General features: G+C 39.0%; 2 protein-coding genes and 1 long non-coding RNA gene across 3 annotated transcripts; 1 reads left to right on the forward strand and 2 right to left on the reverse strand.

Annotated features, from left to right (window-relative positions):
• Positions 1 to 216: 216 nt before the first annotated feature.
• LOC141630751 (uncharacterized) lies at positions 217 to 4,014 on the reverse strand. The gene is made up of 5 exons (XM_074443511.1): positions 3,874 to 4,014; positions 2,925 to 3,092; positions 1,515 to 2,071; positions 517 to 775; positions 217 to 441 (listed from the first exon to the last, which is right to left on the reverse strand). Exons 1-5 carry the CDS (start codon positions 4,012 to 4,014, stop codon positions 217 to 219), a joined length of 1,350 nt encoding a protein of 449 aa, XP_074299612.1.
• A 1,562-nt stretch (positions 4,015 to 5,576) lies between these two features.
• On the reverse strand, positions 5,577 to 7,321 carry LOC141626791 (uncharacterized). The gene is made up of 3 exons (XR_012536380.1): positions 7,229 to 7,321; positions 6,262 to 6,328; positions 5,577 to 5,800 (listed from the first exon to the last, which is right to left on the reverse strand). It is a non-coding gene; the product is annotated as an uncharacterized LOC141626791 (long non-coding RNA).
• A 2,098-nt stretch (positions 7,322 to 9,419) lies between these two features.
• Positions 9,420 to 10,072, forward strand: LOC141630752 (uncharacterized). Its single transcript, XM_074443512.1, has 3 exons — positions 9,420 to 9,601; positions 9,728 to 9,851; positions 9,935 to 10,072. Exons 1-3 carry the CDS (start codon positions 9,426 to 9,428, stop codon positions 10,070 to 10,072), a joined length of 438 nt encoding a protein of 145 aa, XP_074299613.1. The 5' UTR covers positions 9,420 to 9,425.
• Positions 10,073 to 22,017: the final 11,945 nt, after the last annotated feature.

Genomic DNA, 22,017 nt, shown 5'->3' on the forward strand with positions numbered 1-22,017 from the left:
TACAGTCTTCCCTCCTTAAAAAGAACTTCGTCCCGAAGTTAACCAAAATACCCAAACAACAGAAATAATATCTTAAATAAATTCCAACTAAATTTCTTATAAATCCTTCACAAGATACTTTTATTATTAAATTTATCCTAAAAATGTTATAAAAAAATACGAGATGTTACATCCTATCCCCCTAAGAAAAGGGTTACGTCCCCGTAACCAACTAACTCAAACAAAAAGACTAGGGTACTTTTCTCGCATAGCAGCTTCAGCTTCCCATGTAGCTTCTTCCACCTTATGATTAGACCATAAAACCTTCACTAAAGCAGTCTCACCATTACGAGTCTTTCTCACTTTTCGATCCAAAATCTCCTTAGGCTCCTCAACATAAGATAACTGCTCATCAATCTCAACATGCGGGCTCCCAAAGACATGAGTAGGATCACTCACATACTTCCTCAATTGTGAAACATGAAAAACATTATGCACTCTATCCAAAGATGGAGGTAATGCTAAACGGTAAGCTACCTCTCCAACTCTGTCTAAAATCTCATATGGCCCAATATACTTCTGACTCAACTTCCCTTTCCTCCCAAACCTCATCACACCTCTCATAGGAGACACTTTAAGCAACACCTTATCTCCCACAGCAAACTCTATATCACTCCTTTTCAAATCTGCATAGCTCTTCTGTCTATCTTGCGCTACACGCATCTTTTGACGAATAATGTGCACTTGCTCCACCATTTCCTGTATCATCTCAGGTCCCAACACAACTGCATCTGCCCTGTCATCCCAACACACAGGACTCCTGCACTTCCTGCCATACAATGCCTCAAAAGGTGCCATGCCAATACTAGTATGATAACTGTTATTATACGAAAACTCAATCAAATCCAATCTCTCCTCCCAAGATCCACCAAACTCCATCACACAAGCTCTCAGCATATCCTCCAAGGTCTGAATAGTCCTCTCGGTCCGACCATCGTATTTGGATGAAATCTTTGTACTCATCTTCAACTGAGTCCCCATCAAAGATTGCAATTCTTGCCAGAACTTAGATATAAACCTTGAATCACGATCAGAAACAATATCCTTTTGGCACACCATGACGCTTCACCACATTTTCTACATAAGATTTAGCCAACTCAGCTTTACTCCAAGTATCTTTCATAGGAATGAAGTGAGCTGACTTAGTCAATCGATCCACAATCACCCATATCATATTATTCCCTCTTTGAGTCTTAGGCAACCCCACAATGAAATCCATCGAAATACTCTCCCATTTCCACTCAGGCACATCCAAGGACAGAACTTTACCTTGTGGTCTCTTATGCTCTCCCTTCACTCTTTGACAAACCAAACATCTAGCAACGAACTCAGCAACCTCTTTCTTCATCTTAGGCCACCAAAAAGTCTTCTTCAAATCTTTATATAATTTATCTCCTCCAGGATGAATAGAATATGGAGTAGAATGAGCTTCAGTTAAAATCTTTCTTTTTAATTCTTCATCATCGGGTACACACCATCTCCCATCAAACCTCAAACCACCATCACTACCCATGTGAAACCGCTTCTTCCCGCCTTCCACCATGGCCTCACCCACGGCCTCTTCCCACCGCGCCACTCTCGCATCTTCTTCTTGCTTTTTCCTGATCTCTTCATACAACTCTGGCTCAATGGTCAAATATCCAATTGTATCTCCTTTCCTGATCATAGAAATGCCCATCTTTTCCATTTCCTCACGCAATCTCATCCTAGACATGGCAGTACACAAAGCATGGACAGATTTCCTACTAAGTGCATCCGCCACCATATTAGCCTTCCCTTCATGATAAATTATCTCCATGTCGTAATCTCCAATTAACTCTATCCATCTCCTCTGTCTCATATTTAGCTCCTTCTTAGTATAAATGTACTTTAAGCTCTTGTGATCAGAAAATACCTTAAAAGTAGCTCCATAAAGATAACGACGCCACAATTGCAAGGCAAAAACCACCGCTCCCAATTCCAAATCATGAGTTGGATAGTTTTCTTCATACTGCTTCAGCTGTCTCGAGGCATATGCTATCACTTTCCCATTCTGCATAAGCACACATCCCAAACCATTCTTCGAAGCATCTGTATAAACTTCAAAATTCTCACTCCCTTCAGGTAAGGCTAAAATAGGAGCTGTAGTCAGGCGCTCCTTCAGGGTTAGGAATGCCTTCTCACAACTCTCATCCCACTGAAACTTATTCTCCTTCCTCATCAAGGTAGTCAAAGGCTTAGCTATTTTTTAGAAGTCTTTTACAAACCTCCTCTAATAGCTTGACCAACCTCGTAAAACTTGAATATCCCCACATTCTTCGGTCTCTCCCACTTGAAACCGCCTCAATCTTGCTTGGATCCACCGACACTCCCTCCTTAGACACCACATGCCTCGTAAAGGCACCCTTCTCTAACCGAGAACTCACACTTGCTCAACTTAGCATAGAGATTATTTTCCCTCGTGGTCGCAACACAATCCTCAAATGCTTCTCATGCTCTTCTTTATTCTTAGAATACACCAGGATATCATCGATAAAGACAACCACGAACTGATCCAAATAGGGACTAAACACACGGTTCATTAAGTCCATGAAACCTGCCGGTGCATTAGTTAATCCAAATGGCATAACAACAAATTCGTAGTGTCCATACCTTGTCCTAAATGCAGTCTTTGGAATATCTTCATTCTTAATTCTCAACTGATGGTACCCCGACCTCAAATCAATCTTAGAAAATATTCCAGCCCCACTCAGTTGGTCAAATAAATCATCAATCCGCGGCAAAGGGTAACGATTCTTGATAGTCACATTATTCAGCTCTCTATAGTCAATACACAACCTCATGCTCCCATCTTTCTTCTTAACAAATAACACAGGTGCTCCCCAAGGTGACACACTCGGCCTCACATAGCCCTTATCCAACAATTCCTCCAACTGCTTTTTAAGCTCCTCCAACTCTTTAGGTCCCATTCTATAAGGTGCTTTAGAAATTGGTCCCGCCCCAGGTTTTAAGTCAATGCCAAAATCAATATCCCTCTGAGGTGGTAACCCTGGAATCTCATCTGGAAACACATCCTGAAAGTCTTGCACAACAGGTATAGATGCCGCCCCAGGAACCTCCTCTCGTGTGTCCCTCACATGACACAAGACCAACTCACCTCTCTTCCTCAAACAAGATTTTAAGGTAACTGTTGAGATAAGTTTTATTTTTGGTTTAACTACAAATCCCTTGTAAGACACTTTTATTCCCTTAGGTCCACTCAAGATTACTTTCTTTTGGTGACAATCTATAAAGGCTTTATATTTACTCAACCAATCCATCCCTAAAATTACCTCAAAACCACCCAAAGGAAATTCAATCAAATTGGTCAAAAAGATAGCTTCCCCAATTTTAACTAACACATCTCTATACACACGACTACAAGGTATGGAATCCCCTGAAGGTATATCTACTAGGTCTTTTATCTCATCATATTCTTTCAACTTTAAAGTCCTAGCATGCTCACTTGAAATAAAAGAGTGGGTAGCTCGCGAATCAAACAAAACAAAGGTAGGCTCGGAATTAACAAGAAATGTACCCGTGACAACATGAGCATCTTCTCAAAGACTTCCTTTCCCATCATAAATAATTTTCCTTTGTTCTTAGCTCCACTCAGCTAGCTGATGCTTCGACCCATTCTTTGATTTCCACTGTTCATTATCTTTGAAAATTATTGCTTTGATTGTTGTTGAAGCGATTTTGATTGGAATAATTGTTGTTGCTCCTCTGATAATTGCCACCACCAGATCTTGGATTATAATTCCCATAATTCTGCATAGGAGTACGATAGCCTCCCACGGTTTACATTTACAAAACCCCTTCCTTGACTTCCCACATGAACTCGCAATCAAGCAATCTTATGACCCACTTTCCCACATCTAAAGCAAGTAAGAACACCGCCTCCCGAAGATCCTCCTCTACTGAAGCCCCCACGGTTTCCATTCCCATTCTGCCCATTGTTGGAGAAAAAAGATCGGTATGGATTCACATTTTATTTCTTATTCCCAAAGCATTCTCACTTGACCTCGGTCTTTCTCTTCTCACCCTTTTCTTTCTTTTCTTCCTTAAGCATATCGCAATCCTCTCAAGCATGTCCGGCTCTTTGATACACGTCATCCATGTTACTTGGTTGCCCTTCTGCCAACCTCTTTTTGATAGTTGTGGTCAACCCCTTCTCGAATCTAAGTGCCAACATCTCCTCACTGAAGTTTAAGTCTGCAACATACTCAGATAGCTCCATGAACTTATTGTAGTAGGTCTCCACTGTCATCTCATCTGTCATTTTGAAAGAGTTAAATTCTGCTCTCATTCTCCTCTTAATGTGCTCTGGAACGAACACAACATTCAGAACCTTCTTGAACCCCGACCACCTCACATAATCACTTCCACTATTTGCAGCAGCCTCTCTCAAAGCCTCCTTGCTTCTAGTCCACCACATACCAGCTTTCCCTCTTAGATAATAAGCAGCCTGATCCACTTGCATTTCCGCAGGACACTTCAATAGCTCAAAAAGATTATCAAATTCTCTATGCCAATCTCCCAATAAAGAAGGTGCTCCCAAACCATCATACTTCGTCGGATTGTGCCTCGCAATAGAAGCACTCACTTTAGCTGAATCTTGCACTAACCCCTTGGCTTTCAACGCAGCTGTCAAGGCCTCATTCATAGCAATCAGACGATCAATCTCCTCTTGAGACATAGAAGTGGGTGTAGGTGTAGCCTTCTTTGGAGGCATGGTTCTGATGTTAAAGGAAAGAAAATACACACATAAGCTTTTGCTAAGGAATTTAGGCATAAGGTTTTTAATTAATACACCTGCAAACAAAACAGCATGTGGTTGTCTGGACTGGCCTAAAGCCAGCCAACCATGTGACGCACAACCGTCCAAAACCGCCATACCCACAAACTTATTGCTTAATCATTAAATTACTACACTAATCATGGCTTAGGGATCACATAACCGCATATCACTAGACATAATATTTCTAATTCACACAACATCCATTCATGTAGATTAATAATTAATAATTCCCGCTATTAATTCAAATCAATTTATATAATTTCACCCAAATTTCAACACAAATCCCAATAGTTACTCCAATTCTCACTGCCCTAGGCCAAATGTTATCATATATTACTTACCTCAATCTGCGTCCTGCAACAAGGTTAGAAATTTCTCTCTTAAGACAGATAATTGACCCTTAAGACAGAATATTCTCTATTTACCCCACTCGTTCAATTTACTCAAAGGTGACCGGTTCAAAACTGAAAGGGCCAGAAGTTTGGTGTGAGGGGGCCCCTAACTCATCCCAAGCCTTAAGGGGCTCCTAACAGTTTCTACCCGGGTTCATTTTATTAGACTCATCCTAAATTCATTGGATTCATTTGTTTTAGGCCTGAGGAACGTACGCTCTGATACCACTTTGTAACACCCCCATTTATTTAAGAGCCTTTACTAGGCATTCCTAGATAAATGAACGTGTTACCATCTCAGTTACCTGAGGTAGTGAATACAAAGGTAAAAGAAACCACAGTACTTTAAATAATTATAATGTTTAAATGGCCTTATTACATAATCCAAAATAAATAATTAAATTAATAAATACAACTGCAGCGGAAAACTAAATAATTCGAATAATAAATATTGTTTGTTCTTCTAAAGTGATCTAGACAGCTAGGTAAATGCCATATCCTCTCGCCCTTCAGCTCCCCTTCTAAGTCTGCGCAATTACCTGAAATCAATCTGCTCCCCAATTATTGGTTCATCACAGGTGTTTAACGAATACACGGTCAACCCAACGGTCGAGTAGGAATATCTAAACAACAAGAACAGTACAACAATAATACAGAATAAATATGTAAATGATCAATCCCGATCACAGCTCCAAATCTCCACACATCCTCCATACACAACCCGAGACACCCATATAAATAACCCGAGACACCCTTATCAATAACCCGAGACACCCTTATAAACAATAACATCATAAGTCCCGAGACACTCTTTTATATACCGCCACCCGTGGACCGGTTCTTCATTTTACCCGCCACCCTTGGACCGGGCCTTCAAAGATATCAATACAATATATAATATGGATGGTAATAAATTAACAACACATCATTCAACAGTTAAACATACAATTCCAACTAACCATTACTTAATAAATCACACCAACGCATATTCGAGTTGAGTAGATAACCTACCTCGGCGGCAAATCCAATAAAGCAGTCCAATAAAATAATCAGAAATAGTCCACTTCAAAACCGTCACCTAAACGAAATATTATAATTTAATTATTAATTATTCAATTCATTATATTAGTTTAATTAATTACAATTTAGTTTAATTAATTAATTTTCCGTGTAACAATTACGTAAAAAATCCGACTTAATAAACAAATGGAATTAAAGCAAAACCCAAATCCCCCCTTACAATCCCGTACACCACGTGAAACAAATCCCAACTCCACGACATACCATAATACCGAGTCCCAAACCCCTCACCAAGACCAGCCCCTTGCGACACCCCTAGCCACCGACACTACCACCCAATCCTACGACGCTTTAGCCTGCACCACGGCCAACCCCGACAGCCCTTAACCTTCACCTGAAACCTCCTATACAGGCCCCAAAATCCCGCCCTAAACAGCTCCTGAAAACCCGACACGAAACAACAAAACCCGACTAAATCACCACCCTACTGCCACCATGACCACCCGTGGCCACCATCGTGGTCTCCCTTGACCCACGGTGGTTCCACCACCTGCTACACCCACGCACGACCCATTAAACGATTCAAAACCCACCTAAACAGCTTAAACCCGCGTGAACCACCACAACCCGACAGCTCACCGCACCAACCACCACCTCAAGCCACCCCGACTCCACCATTAAAACCGCCCATAGCCGAGCTAACCAGACACCCAAGTCCCGTGTTTATTCGTCCAACCAGTAAGTCACAAAACCCGTCTTAAATCCGCGACAACCATAACATTAGACGCGAAATTCACCTTCCACAGTGGTCGACAACAGCCACGACAGGTCCCACTAGCATCCCGACGGTCAAGGCCAACTAATGAGGGTAACGGCACGGTTCACGGTGGTCTACACAGAGTTTAAACGATAATTTAATTAAATCCGACTATATAAATATAAGTTGAGACGATCTTACCTTGAGACAACAATAATTGGATGAATTCTCTTATTTTTCTCCCTTAGATCTTTCTCTCCCTTGCCTTAGATCAATTATTGTGTTTTTATGTTTTTGTATGCTTATGGGTAGATACAATAGCTTATTTATATAGGTGTGGGAAGGAAACAGGGAGGAAGTTTCCTTAAAGCAATTACCTTTATTTTTCCTTTTCTTTTTAATTACTCCCATATTAGTATTAGTAATAATATACAATTACAATCCAGACTATATACTCAAGCCCACGACCCACATTTCTTCCTTTTTAATTATTTTATATTTTATTTCCGTCTTACAAACTTATTATCCAATTAATTAAATTATTAAATATCATTTAAAACACATTTTAATATTATTCTTTCGTCTAAAATGCGGGGTATTACAGAAGCATTTTGATAGGTTATATCACGATTTTGCCGAGGAACCTCGCAATGTGAGACTTGGCTTGTGTACGGATAGGTTTGACCCTTTTGGTCAGTTTGGTAGAAACTACTCGTGTTGGCCCGTAATGACCACGCCGTACAACTTACCTCCTTGGCTTTGTCTGAAAAGACAATTTATTTTCCTCTCATTACTTATTCCCGGTCCTGATAACCCAAAAAACCATCTGGATGTTTATTTACAACTGTTGGTGGAGGAACTGAAGTATTTGTGGGAAGTTGGTGTAGAAACATTTGATGTGTCGAAGAAGCAAAATTTCCAACTAAGAGCTTCATTGTTATGGACTATAAATGATTTTCCCGCATATGGTATGCTATCAGGATGGGCAACCGCTGGGCGAAAGGCATGTCCTTATTGCATGGATAGGAGTAAAGCATTTTATCTTCCTAATTCCAAAAAAATTAGTTGGTTTGATTGTCATAGATGTTTCTTACCGGATGGACATATTCATAGAGAGAACAAGAAATCTTTCTTAAAAGGTAAGGAGGTGCGTGACAATGCTCCGGTTCGACTCCAAGGGGATGAGATATGGGAGGCTGTACATGATTTGCCAACAACTTTCGAGGGGACTGAAGAAGAGTTTAAAGAGTTGAAAAAGAAAAAAAATGGTTGGTTTAAAAGAAGTATTTTTTGGGAGCTTCCCTACTGGAAAACAATGTTGATCAGACATAATTTGGATGTGATGCACATAGAGAAGAACTTCTTTGAGTTACTTATTCATACGATTATGGATGTAAAAGAAAAGACACGTGATGATATTAATTCAAGAATAGAATTGAAGAAATTTTGTGATCGTCCTAAACTTCATATTCGTAAGGATGGGGCTAAACCAAAAGCCATATTTACTCTCGAAAGGTTGTGACGTGGAATCGATATTCAATTAATGGGTTTAAGTTTCAAACATTTGACTATGGCAAAAGTAAGGCTAAATGCAACTACGGCGTTACTATTTCTTCTCTTGATGGCAATGAATATTATGGCATATTAGAGGATATCTTTGAGTAGTGCTACAATGGCCGGGATCGGAGTTATAAAACCGTCTTATTCAAGATTCAATGGAGGGATAATTCCGTAGCTGGAACGAGAGTCCATGATCGTTACAAACTCGTGGAAGTGAATCATACTCGAACCTACTCTCAATATGACCCATTTATACTTGCACAACAAGCTCATCAAGTTTATTTTGCATCTCTTCCGAGCACAAGTAATGGTAGACAACAAAAGCAATGGTGGGCCGTTTTTAAAACAAAGGCACGATCAGAAGTTGATACATCTTTTTTCCAAGAAGAGGTTGTATCGTAAAGCAGTTTTGTCCCAGTTGATCATGATGAAATTATTTATGCAAATGAGATAGAAGCGGAGGATGAGTTAGAAGAGGAAGAAGAAGAGAATGATAAGGAGAGGGATGGGATAGAAGAGGGGGAAGAAGAAGAAGAAGAAGAAGAAGAAGAAGAAGAAGAAGAAGAAGAAGAAGAAGAAGAAGAAGAAGAAGAAGAAGAAGAAGAAGAAGAAGAAGAAGAAGAAGAAGAAGAAGAAGAAGAAGAAGAAGAAGAAGAACATGAGGATGATGATGATGATGAGTAAGAGAAGGTATTGAAAGTATACATATCAAAATTTGGAAACAATTATTAGCGTTTTATTTTTTCTTTTATACCTGTTTATTAGGTTTTATTTTTTTATATCTTATAATAATTATCCTGTAATATTTGCTAACACTTTTTATTCAATTGTAGTACACATGGCTCGTGGAGGAGGTAGGCAGCGCGGAGGCTATAGTGAGGGAGGTAGTAGCTCCCGAGAGCAGGAGGAGGACGTTGACCGTTCTACTACGGAGGTGAGTGAGGAGGAGGAGGAGGAGGTTGCTATACCCCGACATACTGACGGCAGGATGATCCTTGATCCGAATGGTCTTTGGTAATTTTTTATTCATTCTATTTTGTAATTTTTTTATTTAGTAATAAATGACTTTTTTTAGACATATGTTAATTATACATTATTTTTTTTCCTATATAATTATGTTTTTAACATGTTTGATTTCAGGTTTAGAAGTCAAACAGTTGTTCGTGGTGTGACTAATAGCACCCAAGAGAACATGACACACGGCGTTACTTGTTGGAGTAACGCTAGTGATGAAGATAAGGAGATGTGGTTCAACAACTTCCGGGTATCTATTTATAAAATATAATTTATTTATTCTTTTTACCTTATTATTAATTTGTTTCTCATCTATGTGTTTACTTTTTGTAGCGTGTGTTCTATTGGCCAACCGACCTTGAGCGCCTAGTTTGGCAAAGGTATAATGACATTGGCAAGAAGAGGCTAAGGGACAACATGTATAAGGTGTCTAAGAGGAAGAAGGCGCCATCTTTCATGAAAAGTATTTAGTTTCGTTTAATACCCGTAATTAGTTAAAATTCATTACATATTTTGAAAATATATTAATTAATAATTGTTATTTTATTGATTACGGGTTCGTCATATGAGGAATATACCAAGTACCGGAACAATCCTGAGTTCAAGGAAGCATCGGCCCGGAACAAGATCAACATGAAAGGAGGAGATAAGGACGCGGAAGTTGAGCCTACTCATTATGGAGGGTCTCAATCTTTTCATGATCGTGTGGTGTTAGATGTAAGTTATTTGTCTTAGCTTTTAATTTAATAGTCTTCTAATTTAATTAGTCTCATTAATTATCATGTTTGAGTGACAATTTCCTTGTTTTTTTTTCCGGAAGACCAAGAAGAATAAGGGCAAGCTACCCACGATTGTTGATCTCTTTGTTGACACTCACGCAAAGAAGACAAGCAAGGGCAAGTTGATCTTCGCGAAGGAAAAAGATCAACAGTTATATGTAAGTGTCAAAAAATAAAAATTTCTTAGCTTTTTAAAGTATATGTTTTATCAATTTTTAGATAAGTAAACTCTAACCATTAATGTTTTATCAATTTTTTAGGAACAATTCCTTGTCCGTAGGAAGAACAACCCGGAAATTGATGACAATGAGCTATGGTTTGATCTTGTTGAGGGGTTCCAAAGAGGAGATGTGTATGGAGCCGGGTCGGCAAAGGATATTTTCTACCCTCCTGCAAGAAGAAGAGGGTCAATTTCCTCCCAACAACAACCTTATACCCCAAGTGTCGTAAGTGTGCTCCAAGCTCAATTAGCCGCCAGGGAGAGGCAGGATGCCGAGAGGGAGAGGCGGGATGCCGAGAGAGATGATGAAATTCGGAGTATGAAGGAGGAAATGGAACGGATGAACTCCTTCTTCGCCAATTGCAACATGGGTGGCGCCCGCAACCAAAGGATCCTAGAGATCCTAATTATGGAGGTGGTAGTGGAGCGGGAGCAAGTTTCCCTGTTATGTAGTTTTTTAGAGAACATGTTATTCCCAGATAATGTTAGATGACCAAAACTCGTAGAACTCGTAGTTGTGTGTATGGAACATGATTTTCTTTATCAAGTTTGGTTGTGTTGGCTTCCCATGTGTTCTCTTTGGAAGTGTTGGTTTATTTGCAGGTTTTTACGTATTTGGCTAGGTCAAAAACGATTTTTAGGCTAAAAAAAAATGTAAATTTGGCGACGGATACTGGGCAATTGGCGACGGGAAACCGTCGCTAAGTTTCTGATCATGAATTAATTGTAGGGTCATTGGCGACGGGGAACAGTGCATTTGGCGACTGAAATCAGTCGCCAAAATGGCGACCAAAAACAGTCGCCAAAATGGCGACTAAAAATAGTCGCCAATCCTGAAGAAATGGAGGTGACGTGGCTTGAAAAATAGCGACTGATGACAGTCGCTAAATTGACGACGCAACACAGTCGCCAATTTTGGCGACGAGTTTTCGTCGCCCGCTTTAAAAAATTCGATCGCCAAAATTGGCGATTTAAGTCTGTCGCCAAAAGCGACTAAACCTAGCTACGAAGTGCGGGCGACGGGCCTTAGTCGCTTTATTGTTAATGGCGACTGTTCTCAGTCGCCTTATATGGTCGCCAATTACCTTATTTGTTGTAGTGTAATCTGTTAATTCGTAATTAAATGTAATCGGTTATATTTAATATCAACAAGATGAATGTGTCATAGTGGTAATAGTGAGGGTACTCAAACCAAGAGGTCATGGGTTCGATCCTCACTAGATGACAATTTAACACATTTTATACATTTTTGGAATAACCGAAAATAAGGAAATCATACTCCTTATTTCGGTGATATGGGCCGAATTTAGGGAAAATAATATCTCCCTTATTCACTCCCATTTTTCGGTTTCAATAAGAGGGGAAGGGAGATCATTTCCTCTACCCTAATTCTCTTTTAACCTAATCTCTCCTCTCATCAAAAACACAAAAATAACCTAAATTTTTACAGAAAATTTGGATCGATTCTAGCATAATCAATGGGCATATCTCATATCATCTTGGGTGCAACTGATAGGAGAATATCATTGCGATATTGTTCATAGGCCGTTTTTCCTAGGACCGAAGGTTACTTCTTAATCCTTTACTTTTGCTTATGTAATTTTATTTTATGACCAGTGATCATCTTCATAAAATTCGTTATAATCCTTGAATATAAAGGGATGCATACAGATAAATCCCACAAGTGGTATCAGAGCCAAGGCCACGAATTTTAATTTTGATGATTTTCATAAAATTGGATGTAAACTTTTAGGGTTTCGAAAAAATAGGGCACGGCTGAAATTTTTTTGTTAATGCCGAATAAAAAAAAAAAAAATTTTTTGCAGCCGGTGTTTGTTCCTTTTTGATGCGAGATTTCCATTTTAATTTTTCATAATGTTGTTTTATTCAGTTAAAATTATCATATGAAGAATTGGTAGATGTTTGATTTAATGCAGATTAAGTTAAAACATAAATGAAATCGTCATGTTTGATTTAATGCAGATTAAGTTAAAATTAAAAAGGGCATTAGGGTTCTAATTGTAAAAACCGTGAAAATTTATTTTTTTTGTTTCTGTTACTGTTCACAGTAGCCATAATACAAAAAAAAAACAAACAAAATTTTTGTTATGGTTTTTACAGAAAAACCGCAAGAAGAAAGAAATAAAAACGGGCTGTTTTTGTTGTTTTGTCTATTCAGCCGAGCAAGATATAAAAAAAAAAATTTTTGTTTCTGTTACTGTTCACTTGCTGGACAGATTATAAAAAAAAAATTGTTTTTTTTCGGTTTAAGCTATAAAAACGAGATAGTTTTTATTTATTTGTTTTGGTTGTTTCGTTTTTTTTTACCAAGATAAATTTTAAATAAATTTTTGTTTTGTTTTGGCAAAGTAATTATTGTGAAGCGGTTCATAATTAAAAGATACCTAATTATTTTAAAGCAGTTTAAAATTTTGACGGATTGAATTCATATTACACGTTTAATATGAATTAAGATTGAAATTTATGTGATTAATTGAGGAATTATCACTTAATTTAATTTAAATAGGTGGTTTGGATAAATTAATCAACATAATTAAGGAATTGTGTCATGTATGTTTAATTTATTTTTAGTTGATGCTTTTTAATTTTGTTGAATGAATCGTTGAATGAATTTATTTACGTATTTTTGCAATCGGTTGTAATTTGTAATACTTAGTGTGGCCTTAGTCAAATTATGTTTTCGTAATGAAGGAAACATGATTTTTTATTTAATTATGAGATCTCGAATCTTCTTTATTTTTCCTTTAGTTTTGGGTTTTGAAATTAGAATGTAATAAATAGGTTTATTATGTAAATTTTATTTATTGTATTTGTAACACCCCCTCATACCAAGGTACCTTACCAAGGACTACCCTAGCATGAAAGGCTGTTACCATCTCGGTTTCCCGAGGTTAGTATATCAAAGTTACAAATTCCAAACAACATTTATTAAAGTATAAAAGTAAAAGATTACATTATCTCAGACCAACTCAAACTAAAAGTACAAGGTCTCAATACAAATGAAATCCAAGACATCTAAACTCATAACAACGGAAGCTAGACTTGACGTGATGACTCCCCATGTTGTCCCATAGCTAAACATCTCGCATTACTGTCATCACAATCGCTCACCATCCCCCGAATGGATCACCGCAGGTTTTACAAAACCACAACACGGGTCGAGACTACTCAATCAATATAAGACAACAACAATACAACCGGTGATCATCGATCTCACAAGAACCGACTACACACCGAAGTGTGTAGCCCCGCGCCAGATTACCCATCGCAACGGGTAATCCTCGCCGCCGATGGGTGACCGCAGCCCATCCCCACCTAGTCCACTCATCAACGAGCGACTAACAATCCCTCGTCCCTTAATGTGCACATCCCCTCCCGTGACGGGTTCCACGGAGGGCGAACAAGGGTGTGAAGCCACTCCCGCAAGTGACTCCACCACAATCACACACACGCATCACAAATTGTCACAACACCACAATCGTCACGCACTACCACACCAATACCGTCACCACAACACCCAACCTCCGATGATCATCAGATAACAACAATTATAAAACATATGCAATCTCAATCAATTAAGATCGAGTAGGAGAAACCATACCTTTTCGCAATCCGCTACGCTGCAATCAATTATACAAATGCACAACTAGTAACACATCAACACCTACAACAGCGATAATCAACAATCAACGACATATGATGACCAAAACCCTAAATCCCCAAATTAACCAAGTTAGGGTTTGTTAACTTATAAGAATGACAATAGATGAACAAGTATAAGACACTTACTACGGCGATTGACACGGAATGAGATGCTAGAACCCACAATCGACAACCTTTGACTTGGAATTGATGAAGTTGATTAGAGGATAATGAATGTAGTTTATGTTTTTGGGGAGAAATGATTTTAGAAACCGATTTAACGATGATATATAACCTCTAATCATTATAACCAAAATCGCGGAAATAATACCCGTCAGGCCGGATACTCGGTCGAGTAAGGTGTATACTCGGCCGAGTATCCTCTACTCGGTCGAGTATTCACCATACTCGGCCGAGTATTCCTCAGCAGAACCCAAACAAACTACACTCCTGACACTACTCGGCCGAGTAGGCTCTACTCGGTCGAGTACTTAGCTTATAAAAATCCGTAGTGTTACAATCTTCCCCTCTTAAAAAGAACTTCGTCCCCGAAGTTCCAACCCAACCTATAAAACATGGACACCTAACACCAGCTCCACTAACCGCGCTTACTGGATAACATATCCTCTCGATATTGACTCCATAACATTATCGAATAACCACAAAATAATGTTTCCAATCTTGTCTCACTTCCATAACACTCAATAGCACTCAATACCAAGACAATCCACAAAAGAAGATCAACCATCAAAACGGAATGTTACATTCTACCACTCTAAAAAGGAACTTCGTCCTCGAATTTTACTCACACTCATCAACATCATCATCCAGCCGCCAAAACTCTCGAACTCATAAATATCATCATCCACTTTTATCAACACTATCGAAAAAATTCTCACACTCCTAAACATCGAACTACTACAAGCACAGCCATGGCCTTTTAACACTATCAAACACTATATGTACCCATCCATTCCTTATGCTACACCACACTCTACGTCCAATAATATTACGACATGCACAACCCTCAAACGCTCTTTGCCGCATCCTACTCCTATTAAGACATATGTTACGTCCCCGTAACTCACTAATACTAGATCCTTAGCTATACCTCTCATTATCTTCATCACCACCACATGTGAAAGCTACCCGCCTATAATCTAAACACTTACTATTCCTATATCCAAGGCTCTCTTATTTAAACAGTTCTCATACCTCAACTCATTCTGCACTCCATCTAACTAATACCACACAATCCTGATCATAACAAACACTCTAACTCTTCAACATTACCGCAACACGACATACCTCTCTATATAAGCTATATAAAACTCTTATCGCCGAAAGCATAACTCACGATCCACACTTGTTACGTACACTCATACTAGATCCTAAAGTTCCTTTCTTTCATTACCGCAAGACTCATACATAACTTAACACGACACTAATTACCCAACACCCTACACTCACTGTCTCAACAAAGGATTATGAACCACCTGCATATATCAGATCATTACCATACATGTTCTACGAATCACTTGCCATTACCCTGTCTACCAATGCCTCATCTAGAACAAGATAAAATTTACTGTAACAACCTATCACAACTGTGTCCCATCAACAGAATATCACTATACCATGATAACAACGAAAACATATACAACTCTATTTCATATCATATTCTACCCTCATTCCCAAACTGAAACTGGTAAGAAACATCAACAAACAAAAACAACAGTCTTTATGTTCAACCAAAACTCACAAGGAACAGCAGCAAACAAAACAACAATCTATGTTTAACTGGTATGCACTTTCGAAAACTCGTATCATAGTCATCTCACCTACTCCACACAACCGGTGACGGCATCGCAACACCGCCACGCCAACAACAGCCTGACCGCAGCGATGCGAAAATACCCGCATCACAAGAGTAAGTACCGTGCCCGGATCACCACCCGAGGCACAACAACCACATCGATAAACATCACGCCCACATATAATTCCCACAAACACTGACTCAGTATAACTCTCCGGACAAGAGAACTTACTCAAAACTGCCTTACCAGATCACAACACCATATATCATACGGAATAAATAGACAAGAATCTCATGCATACCATCCATACTTTTTCATGGAATAAACATATATCATGAATACACATGCAAGTATAACCAGTCTTGTCAGACCACCCAAACTATCACTTTTGATCATCATTCCATTAAGTTACCGTATCTAACATATATTACAGAACATTCAGATAACAACATTATAACTATCACACCATACCACTTCTCGTGAGGTCACAACCTCACACAAACATTTATATACATCTTAGACCCGTAATCACATTCAACTAGTCAATCCTGATCACGTAAGTTACCACTTGACAATGAATATCTCTTATCCGGACTTAACTCAGGTGCCCTTCCTAACATATCTTCTCTTACACACAATTATCACCCCTCCGGCAAATGTAGCCATAACATCAATACCCAACTTCCAGCTAACACCTTGTATATCCACATCTTATACTTCCTCACAACTAAACATACTAACCACCTCCACAAAATCAACCTCATTAGAACAACTAACTTCTCTAAAGTAACATCATTCTCAGCCACTAGTGACACTACTATGACACCAACATCCTTCATGTGACTACTCTCTTACTATCACTTCTTAATATAACAATCTGTTTCCTCTCTTTGGTTATCATCCCAAATACGAACATCCAATCCATCAACAAAACATACCTCAACATTATCCCCAATTCTATCCTTTATCATATCGCTACCTAACTCTCCACCAAAATCTCAGATCTTGCAACACTCCGCAAGCTTCTTATTCCCTTAATACCTCGAAACTCACGGCTAACATGTCGTACTACTCTCTTATATAATCATTAACTCACACCCTCTAGCGAGACTATCGTACATTTCCATAATTTCTTACCTTCATGCTCCTTAACTCCGGTCAACATTCTCTCAACTTACTTCCATCCTTATTTCCCTTTTTTTTTTTTACTCAATAATACCAATTAATAATTCATCTCCTTTCTCTTCCTACCTAACTCTTTACTAATTTGTTTATTTTTCCATAGCTCCACAACTCTAATTCCCTTAATTCATATCAATATCTTATCATTCTTCTTATCATTTATCATCTCTCATCTTGCTTCACACTCACCCTTGTCACCATCAAGTCCACACACTAACAGTTACTCTTCAATTAGTCATATCTCCCTTTCGCATCTCTAGAAACCAAAATTCACTTCATACCGTTTGTCCAAAGAATTACACACTAGGCTCACCCCTTTGATATTCCAACTTCCCAAACTTAGTCACTATCTACAAATCCACATCGCGACATAACTTCCTTTAAGTTCACTATATACCTCTCTTTCCTATCTTCTTACAACAACCTTCCATTACATATATCCTTAAGCAACTCTATCCTAGCTGTCTTCCTCCATAAATCCTTACACATCCAAATATGCCACTATTCGTATCCCTTATCTCAATCTTTCATTCTCATGTTTCTTTACACTTACATCACCCTTTGTCCATATACACTTACTTTTATACTACTCAACACACGACTATATCACTCATCATATCTCACAAAACACGCTCTTTAGATTAGCTCATAATTCTTCCCTTTTCTTTTTCCACTATCCTTCATAATCACATAAACACATGTCTTCCTTACCCAACCATCATTCTCCATGTCATAACTTCCGGTAACTTACGTATCAAGACCGTCTCACATATAAAAGAATGCGTTAAGACTCAAAACATACATGTGTATATACCCTACGACTCAAAACAATGTAAAGACATAGCCACCGGCTCAAAACAAAAGTAAGAACATAGCCACCGACTCAAAACAAAAGTAAAAACATAGCCACCAACTCAAAGTGGCCGCCCAATGAGGTACTCAGTCGAGTACATAACATACTTGGTCGAGTATAAGGTACTCGGTCGAGTAACTATATTACTCGGTCGAGTTTTCGACTCCAGAAGCAAACTCAATTGTCGCAGAAGGATTACTCGGTCGAGTATTGGGAATACTCGGCCGAGTAGACCTTACTCGGTCGAGTATGAGACTACTCGGCCGAGTTCACGACTCCAGACGCTAAACAGTATTATCACAGAGAGATTACTCGGCCGAATATGGAATACTCGGTCGAGTATAAAAGATACTCGGCCGAGTAGGGACTACTCGGTCGAGTATCGGCGCAGTTCTCAGCACCGTCCAGTTTTCGTAAAACAGTCATATCTCACTCGTTACTTGGTCATTCTGGGCGTGTGACCTATCGTTAGAATCGTAATAGGACAAGCTATCACCTCAACTTGGAATCACAGCAATATCATTTCTAGAACTCGACTTATGACAGTTTTAAGACAACCCTTCCAAAATCGGTTTGTATACAAATCAAAATTTCTTATCAAAACAACTTAAACATGCATAAAATAAACATTAACGACCCAATACTTCTAAAACCAGTACATAGTTGAACATTTATCATATTCACATTAAAATTAAACATGACATTTACATATACAGACGCATGACCTTAATCACATGCTTCTACCAACAATCAAGCATTAAAATCATCATGTTCATATGCACATGTACCACTACCATACTTCATGCTCAACATTGTATTAAACAGATAACATGATCACATTCTTCATACTCAATATCAATCAGATACAGATTCACAATTCACCTTTCCTACTTTACCATGTTCCAACATTTAACATGCCAACATACTCCTTCCCAAAGTTTTTAACATGAACAATCCTCGATGCATCTTTCAACAACTATCACATTCCACTTCTTTCATCATTTCATCCAACCATGCCCAAGATTCAAACTATAAATATCAAACTCACATGACTCAAACATACGATAGTTTCCCCCCATGTGACCGGCTTGAGATCGTAAGGGCCTTAATGCGACTTCGGGACGTCTCCCAAGTCTTTGCGGTAGCTCCAAACAACTCTCCCCGAATTCATTTTATTTAGACTCCCTAAGTTCATTGGGTTCATTAGTTTTAGGTGCCGGAATCGTCGACTCTGATACCACTTTGTAACACCCCCTCATACCAAGGTACCTTACCAAGGACTACCCTAGCATGAAAGGCTGTTACCATCTCGGTTTCCCGAGGTTAGTATATCAAAGTTACAAATTCCAAACAACATTTATTAAAGTATAAAAGTAAAAGATTACATTATCTCAGACCAACTCAAACTAAAAGTACAAGGTCTCAATACAAATGAAATCCAAGACATCTAAACTCATAACAACGGAAGCTAGACTTGACGTGATGACTCCCCATGACTGTCCCATAGCTAAACATCGCATTACACTGTCACAATCGCTCACCATCCCCGAATGGATCACCGCAGGTTTTACAAAACCACAACACGGGTCAGACTACTCAATCAATATAAGACAACAACAATACAACCAGTTGATCATCGATCTCACACAAGAACCGACTACACACCGAAGTGTGTAGCCTGCGCCGATTACCCATCGCAACAGGTAATCCTCGCCGCCGATGGGTGACCGCAGCCCATCCCCACCTAGTCCAGCTCATCAACGAGCGACTAACAATCCCTGTCCCTTAATGTGCACATCCCCTCCCGTGACGGGTTCCACGGAGGGCGAACTAGGGTGTGAAGCCACTCCCGCAAGTGACTCCACCACAATCACACACACAAGCATCACAAATTGTCACAACACCACAATCGTCACAAAGACTACCACACCAATACCGTCACCACAACACCCAACCTCCGATGATCGCCAGAGATAACAACAATTATAAAACATATGCAATCTCAATCAATTAACGATGATCGAGTAGGAGAAACCCTACCTTTTCGCAATCCGCTACGCTGCAATCAATTATACAAATGCACAACTAGTAACACATCAACACCTACAACAGCGATAATCAACAATCAACGACATATGATGACCAAAACCCTAAATCCCCAAATTAACCAAGTTAGGGTTTGTTAACTTATAAGAATGACAATAGATGAACAAGTATAAGACACTTACTACGGCGATTGACACGGAATGAGATGCTAGAACCCACAATCGACAACCTTTGACTTGGAATTGATGAAGATGATTAGAGGATAATGATTGTAGTTTATGTTTTTGGGGAGAAATGATTTTAGAAACTGACGAACGATGATATATAACCTCTAATCATTATAACCAAAATCGCGGAAATAATACCCGTCAGGCCGGATACTCGGTCGAGTAAGGTGTATACTCGGCCGAGTATCCTCTACTCGGTCGAGTATTCACCTATACTTACCGAGTATTCCTCAGCAGAACCCAAACAAACTACACTCCTGACACTACTCGGCCGAGTAGGCTCTACTCGGTCGAGTACTTAGCTTATAAAAATCCGTAGTGTTACAGTATTTTTCAAAAGAAGACTAAAGATGGAGATTGGAGCTCACTCCCGCTACATGGATCAAGATGGAACATCAAGACAAGCTTCTCGGGTCCAAGGATGGATTCCAAACTTGTATTTAATGTTCATTTTGATAGGATAGGCCACACTAGGACTTTTATTGTTTTACGTTTTCATTCATATTGCTCTTCATTCACATGATAGTTTATGCATCATATTACGCCTAAAACCAAACCACCTACTACTAAAATGCATGAAAATTGTCTCATATAGGTTGTATGTTAGTTTTCATGGACATACAGATGTCACTTTTTTATTAAGCCATCACCTTAGTTTATTCATTCTCGCATGCTAGATATTAGTTCACTTAAAATGAATTAAAAAAAAAGGTTGATGGGATCTTCCTCTAAAACGGAAATTGAGATTAGTCTTTATAAGGGCAAACAACTATGAATCCTTTCTTCGTCGGTAGGCATAATATGACCCCTTCTACGTTGGGTAAGTAGTTGTGTTGACTTAGTTAACCTCAACATCATAGTCCGAAGAGTTTCTCGTGATTATGATGGACTAAAGATAGAATTTATAGAAATTTATCGACCGAGAATTCTAACGGTAGAATTAGCTAAAAGGTTAGCTTATCAATTTACAGAGAATTGAGACTTGGGATCATTTATATAATTCTTGAGGGAGGTCAATTGTATAAATGTTTTGAGTCTTCGCGTTATGATAGTAGTTCATTAGACTTAAAAATATAAACGATGCGCATGCTTATTATTTTTATTCTTCTTCTCGCAGTGTAGAACACGTTTATTTTGATAATACTATTACAACAAAATGTATGGAAATAACGCAATCTAAATGCCCAGTGCCACACTTGGACGCGAGTCTTGGCTGAAAATATTCATGGACCAGATGAATCAGTTCACACGTCTGAAAAACGACGGGTCCAACTTTGCGGACTGGGAGGCAGCACTACGGAATGCGGCCATTCCTGACGGTAAGCTCAAGTACATAACTGAGCCAATACCGGTAAACCCAGGCCCTAATGCAGGAGTCAACGAGTCACTCGCTTATAGTGACTTCGTTATGGAAGCGGGTGCGATAAAGAACGTACTCATCTTTGCAATGGAAACCAATTTGCAGAGACGCTTCATTGCCCAAGGTGCGAACAAGATTTTCACCACACTCACTAACGAGTTCTCTAAAGCACCTAGAATCGTTACATATGAGCATACCTGTCGCTTCTTTTATGCGAAACTCCAGAAGGGCCAACCGGTTAGCCCACACATTCTTCACATGATTGAGAA

The sequence above is a fragment of the Silene latifolia genome, chromosome Y, assembly GCF_048544455.1.
Source record: "Silene latifolia isolate original U9 population chromosome Y, ASM4854445v1, whole genome shotgun sequence".
NCBI classification, from domain to species: domain Eukaryota; kingdom Viridiplantae; phylum Streptophyta; class Magnoliopsida; order Caryophyllales; family Caryophyllaceae; genus Silene; species Silene latifolia.

Coding starts and splice junctions, on each gene's coding strand:
- LOC141630751 (XM_074443511.1), bottom strand. CDS start 4,014: ATGGGCAGAATGGGAATGGAAACCGTGGGGGCTTCAGTAGAGGAGGAT. Junction 2,072..2,924: donor AATTGTTGGATAAGGGCTAT/GTGAGGCCGAGT, acceptor GTGCTTATGCAG/AATGGGAAAGTGATAGCATA. Junction 776..1,514: donor TTGAGGTTTGATGGGAGATG/GTGTGTACCCGA, acceptor TTGGGATGACAG/GGCAGATGCAGTTGTGTTGG.
- LOC141630752 (XM_074443512.1), top strand. CDS start 9,426: ATGGCTCGTGGAGGAGGTAGGCAGCGCGGAGGCTATAGTGAGGGAGGT. Junction 9,602..9,727: donor CTTGATCCGAATGGTCTTTG/GTAATTTTTTAT, acceptor GTTTGATTTCAG/GTTTAGAAGTCAAACAGTTG. Junction 9,852..9,934: donor TGTGGTTCAACAACTTCCGG/GTATCTATTTAT, acceptor TACTTTTTGTAG/CGTGTGTTCTATTGGCCAAC.